The sequence below is a fragment of the Apaloderma vittatum genome, unplaced genomic scaffold (genome assembly GCF_000703405.1).
Source record: "Apaloderma vittatum isolate BGI_N311 unplaced genomic scaffold, ASM70340v1 scaffold14594, whole genome shotgun sequence".
Taxonomy (NCBI): Eukaryota; Metazoa; Chordata; class Aves; order Trogoniformes; family Trogonidae; genus Apaloderma; species Apaloderma vittatum.
This window is the reverse complement of record NW_009713378.1, coordinates 1-5,854: the sequence shown is the minus strand read 5'-3', so window position 1 is coordinate 5,854 and position 5,854 is coordinate 1. Positions and strand designations below refer to the sequence as shown.

General features: G+C 43.5%; 1 protein-coding gene across 1 annotated transcript; it reads right to left on the bottom strand.

The window, feature by feature from the left end:
• Positions 1 to 1,964: 1,964 nt before the first annotated feature.
• Positions 1,965 to 2,348, bottom strand: LOC104273140 (histone H2A, sperm-like; the record flags this gene model as incomplete). Its single annotated transcript, XM_009868362.1, has 1 exon — positions 1,965 to 2,348. A coding segment is annotated over one exon (384 nt), but the record flags the coding sequence as incomplete, so codon positions are not given.
• Positions 2,349 to 5,854: the final 3,506 nt, after the last annotated feature.

Here is a 5,854-nt window from a genome sequence, read left to right as displayed (position 1 = left end):
CACATGAGCCCAGCAGCAGTAAATGCCATGAGCAGCTGTGTTGGCACAGCAGAAGGAGTGGAGTAGCATGGCAGGAGCTGCAGAAGCTCACGCAATTACACAGGCACTCATGCTGTGGGCAGCTGGCTTGGACAGGCTGGAAGCAAGCCTCTGAGCCAACACAGCATGAAACATAACCATCAGCCTGACAGGGAAACGGGGAATTGTTTTTCTCCAAGCGCAGCTCATATGGTCGATGTTGACTGAAACTGCCACAGAAAAACAACCAGCAGCCCCCTTAAGGAGCTGCTGTTGCTTTCCAAGACAGAGGGTTTGGTTCACAAACAGGCCAGCATTTCAATCTCTAGGCAATGGTTGCCACATTTACAGAAATAGCGATGGCTGATCTTATGGCTGGCCTCACAACAACATTTTTCTACACACTACAAACCACTTACCTCCAGTTCTTACAGGAGCCAGTTATGCAGGATACCAGACTCTCCTCCCTTTGTCTTCTCATACACTAGCCTCTAGTAGGTGCTTGCAGCTCACACACATACTTGAGATTTCACATACAGAAAGGTCTCTGGCTGCAGTTCCGCACCACCTCAATTCCCAGCTTCTGGCCCTTCATTTAAATCCCTAGCGCGCCTATATAAAGGGATGAGACCTCTGCAGCTCATTCTTCAAAAAGGTCTCGATTCTCACAAAACCAGGTAGATAATTTGAATTAAACCAGAGAAAGCAGCATCATAATATGGATTATTATAGGGCAGATATGGAGAACAGAGGTTCCCAAAACCTTTGGAAGGCAGTGTCAGACTTAAGGCAGTTTGCCAGAGAGTCTTTTTACTTGGCTGAATTAATATATCTGAAGCTGCTAGACACTAACACCTTCCTGCTCCATGTTACAAATAGAATTATTCAAACACCTAATAGAACAGTTAAAAGGCTCTTAAATTTGAGTGGCATCCTGCTGATGAAGCTGTTGAACAAAATCTTTTGCAGCACAGCAAACATTAACACTAGTGTGTGTCCACCATAAAGTTGCAATCCAGAGTGCAAATCCAGTAGTGCCTAGATAGCCTTTAAGGCTCCGTAAGTGAAAGATGTGAGTTTTGCAAGGTCCTGGAAAAGGCTACTTCCCAGATTGCCTTTTAATGCACGGGTTTCCTCAATCTGGATCTTAACAGAACAAGCCTCTAAGCAGCTAAGGAGATTCTCAGTACCAGGGAGATAGAAATTATGTTTGGATCCATTCTTAAGATAAATTTCTAGAAGATCTTTAACAGTCATGCACTGACAAGATTTATATACTGTCTGTAGAAGGCTCCTTGGATTGTGTTCCATCAATACAGAAACTCAGAGGACAGTTCCAACACCATCATTGGACCAAGGTGTGTGCATCAACACTCTAAGGTTATAGTACAGCCCTATCCCCCTATCCAAATGTTAGGGAAGATAATTCATAGCTGTACCATCATTATAATTCAGTCCAGCTTAAGTTTCTCAGGCAGATCACCTATTTAGACTGAACAGTTAACTGTCCATGAAGAGATCTGAAGTGCTCAGATGAACCAGACTTCTACACACACTGAATAAGGAGATTCCAGCCATATACATAGAGATACAAGCTTTAAAGACCATAAATTAGGTTTCCTTAGATAACTGCACTGCCAAAGAAAATATTCTTTTTGATACAGCAAGTATTTTCTAGAAGGGAATAAGACAGACATCAGTCCTTTGCACACTTATTTATTCAAGCTTTTGGAGGATGTAGCAAGGGAAACTTAACTAACAACTCTGTCTTTAGTGGCTCTTCAGACATGCACAGAGGTAGACACAGGCATAAGCTTACACAAAAAAATGCCAACCAGCACAAGTGACTCTGAGCTGTGGAGAAATTCAACATTAACACCACCACAAGGTCAGGAGCCTGGCAGCAGCTAGAACTGCTGTGATTTGCCATATCTGTGGGATGATTTCTATGAGGAGGACTTAGTACGAAGAAGTTCAGGCGGAAGATTAGGTAACACCCCTCCTTGAGCAATGGTCACACCAGAGAAGAGCTTGTTCAGGTTTTCGTCATTTCTCACGACCAGCAGGATGTGCTTGGGCAGGATCCTGTGTTTGTTTTCCTTTGCAGTCTTCCCTGCCGCCTCCAGGATCTTTCTGCTCAGATACTGCAGCACTGCAGCCAGGTAGATGGCAGCACTAGGACTAACTCTCTTAGAATAGTTCCCTCTTTTAAGGAACCTGTAAACTCGACTCACAGGGAACTGCAGTCCAGCCTTGGCTGATCTGTTTCTCTTTGATGCAAGCAAGGGCTTTGCAGTTTTCTTCCCACATTCAGACATTCTAATATCAATCTAGGGTAAAAAAAGAGGAAAAAAATAAAATAATAAAAAAAAAAGCAGACAGAGAAACTGAGAATTTAAATCCTTTCTTCCTCATCATTTCACTGCCTTTCTAATTCCCTTACAAGTCAGCTCTTCCCTCTTAGAAAATTTGATAGTTGTTTATACTTTTGTCTGAAGGAGTAGATTAGTCAGGCTGCTGCTTTGGGAGATTCTGACAGGTTTCCAGCTGAAAGACCTCTACAAGCTCAGTCAGAGCAGCAGGTCAGGCATCCAGTAGATTTCCAAAACAGTTAAAGAGATTCAGATAGAACTTGGGAGCAACATCCTCTGACTCAGTATCAAAGGAAGACTACCCGTAAGGAGAAAGGTTAAGCAAACTAAGCTTCAATACACATGTTCAGAAACCCTACAGCGAAGCTTCATTGAACTTACCCCGGTAAGAACCCAAGCAGCTTCTGCAGTGTTGACCTTGTGAGAGACAGAGCTAGAAATTCATATATTTATCTGAAGCATGAACAACTTCATCTACTGGAAATCACTTCAAACAGATTTTGTTTTCCAAAGGTGAGGGGACCTATTGCTGCAAGATAACAGGCTGCAGTCAGGAATAAGACTTACAGAAAAAAGAGAAATTTTGTTTTAGCTTAGTCTATTACAAATGCACAAGTCCTATCTTCTTGTATAATATTGCATCCATTCTAACATCACTTATCACTGACGTAAAGCCTCAAGCACTGAATACTACCTATATATAACACAAAGCAACTGGAAAACAAACACAGGAATATTGTGTTTCTGTATATAGAATCATTCTCAAGTTTTAATCGTTAGTTACTTTTAGGTAATGAGAAGCTCTCCTCGGAAGTGGAGAGGAACTGAATCAAATATCAAACTGAAACACTTCAAAATATAATAAAACATTCTTTTAGGAGCTTTTTGTGTGCCTTAGAAATATAAGCTTTTAAAAACAATACACAAGCAAATAAACTAAACATTCAAAAGCCCCTTTAAGAAGTCTTATATTAAATATAGAACTTACAAACCCATTATTTCACTCAAGTTTATCTAACACAAAGAAAGCATACTGCCATTTCTTAAGAACAAACTCTCACCTGAAGAACTTACTGACTTAGCTTCGTTTCCAACATAACCACCATCCAAATCCCCCAAACTACAACTTCTGGCAAGAGCAGCCCCCTTTTAAATTCCACAGTGGTAGCTGTAACGTTATCAGCTCACCCACGGTTTAATACCACCTGGGCAAGCAATGATTCAGCCACTCAAAACAAAAAACAATCAAGGTCCCAACACAAGAGAAACTCGGTATGGTCTCTGTCACTACCCCTTGTAGAGCTGCTTAGCACCTCGTTAGCCCATCTCCTCTGGAAATAAGCCTAATATTCGCTGCCTCAGCGAACTGTAGTATCTCTGACTGGCAGCTCCTTTCTTATGGCTGGAAGGGGGCACACCTCACCTTATTGCAGCCATCAAGAATTAAACCCAGCAACATGTTCCAAGGTTCTTAGTGTTGACAGCGGTGGCCAAGCTGCTTTGTGAACACATTGCAGAGCCTGGGAAAGCTCAGGAGCTCTGACATTGGGTTCTTCCTCTTCTAGGATTTGTCCCCATCTGCTGCATAGGCCTTTTTGTTTTTTCTCAAAGTCACGTAGAGCTGCATTGCGAAACAAAGCATGTCCCTTCTGAGGTCAAGGGTGTAGTGACAGTTGAATGATTATTTTCTTCAACACATGAGTGCTGGGAAGTTGAGCAAACTTTTGCTGAGCAGCTGGGTAAGGAGACGTCTACTGCTACTGAGAAGCCAGAGCGGGGAGTTTTCAGATCACTGTGTTATCTGACTAAATTATGAATGGATTGAACTATTGGCTAGAAGAAAGCAAACAAGTTTGTTCTTGATAAAAGAAACACTTCAAAAATTGACTTTTGAATTGGACTAGCACTTCACCACAAACTCTATCTTTGGGGAAGTAGAGGTAGGACCACACAGCTCACTCAGTGTGTTTTATCATACAGAAAAAGGCAGGTGAAAGCATTTCTAGAAGCTACTTGAGCACTGGCTGTGCCTTGCCAGGTCTGTCTGGTGTGGTGCAGAGCAGACAAATGGAAGCAACTTGCATCCAGGAGCAGCATAATGACTGACATGCAGTTCTCCAGATTAGCAAAGGATGCTGTAAGTGCCATGCTTAAAACTGCACAAAATGAGTACTTTGCTTGAGTCTTCTACCTTCTGACTTTTGCTTTGTCCAAAACAATAATCATTCCCAAGCCTGTTTTCCCTTGCCACAGTCAATTGGAAGAAATAATCTGAGTTTCATGTGCTCATTTTTCATGTAGCTCCTTTAAAGCTTTTTTTTTCTCCCCTCTTCCAATTTACAGGTGTAAACAGCCTAAGGCTGAGACGAGGTGGTGGAGTTGCTCTTTACATGAGAGACCAACTAGAATGTATTGAGGTCTATCCAGGGGTAGATGAGGAGCAAGTTGATTATTTGTGGGTAAGAATTAAGGGGCAGGCTAGTGTAGGTGATACTGTGGTGGGTGTCTGTTACAGACCACCTGATCAGGATGAGGAAGCTGATGAGGCCTTTTACAGGCAGCTGTCAGTGGCCTCTGGATCACAGGCCCTGGTTCTCATGGGGGATTTCAACTACCCAGACATTTGCTGGAAGGCCCACACAGCCAGTCATCCTCAGTCCAGGAGGTTCCTCCAGTACATCGATGATAACTTCTTGATGCAAATGGTGAATGAGCTGACCAGGAGAGGAGCGCTGCTGGACCTTGTGCTCACCGACAGGTGAGGTCTGTTTGAAGCAGTGAAGGTTGAGGGCAATCTTGGCTGCAGCAACCATGAGGTGGTGGAGTTCAGGATCTTGTGCGGTAGAAATAAAATACCTAGCAGGATCGCAGCACTGGACTTCAGAAGGGCTGATTTTGGTTCTTTCAAGCAATTGCTAGTGGATACGCCATGGGACAGGGAACTGGAAGGTAAAGGGGCCCAAGAGAGTTGGTCACTATTCAAGGACCACCTCTTCCAGGCTCAGGATCAGTGCATCCCAACAGGCAGGAAATCAAGAGATCCAGGAGACCTGCATGGTTAACCAGGGATCTGCTGGGTAGACTCAGGGGGGAGAAGACTATATATAAATCGCTGGCCACTTGAGTGGAGTATAGGACTGCTGTCGGAGAGTGTAGGGAGGCGATTAGAAAAGCTAAGGCCTCCTTGGAATTAAAACTGTGAGGGAAGTCAAGGACAGCAGAAAGGGCTTATTCAAATACATTCCTGACAAAACTAACACTAGAGGCAATGTAGGCCCTCTGGGGAATGAGGTGGGTACCCTGGAGACAGAGGACAGAAAGAAGGCAGTGTTACTGAATGCCTTCTTTGACTCTTGCTACGTTGTTGCAAACTGTCCTCAGGCGCCTCAGTCCCCTGAGGTCCCAAAGGAAAGCAAGATTAAAGAGGAGTTTTCGCTGGTTGAGGAGGACTGGGTTAGGGATCA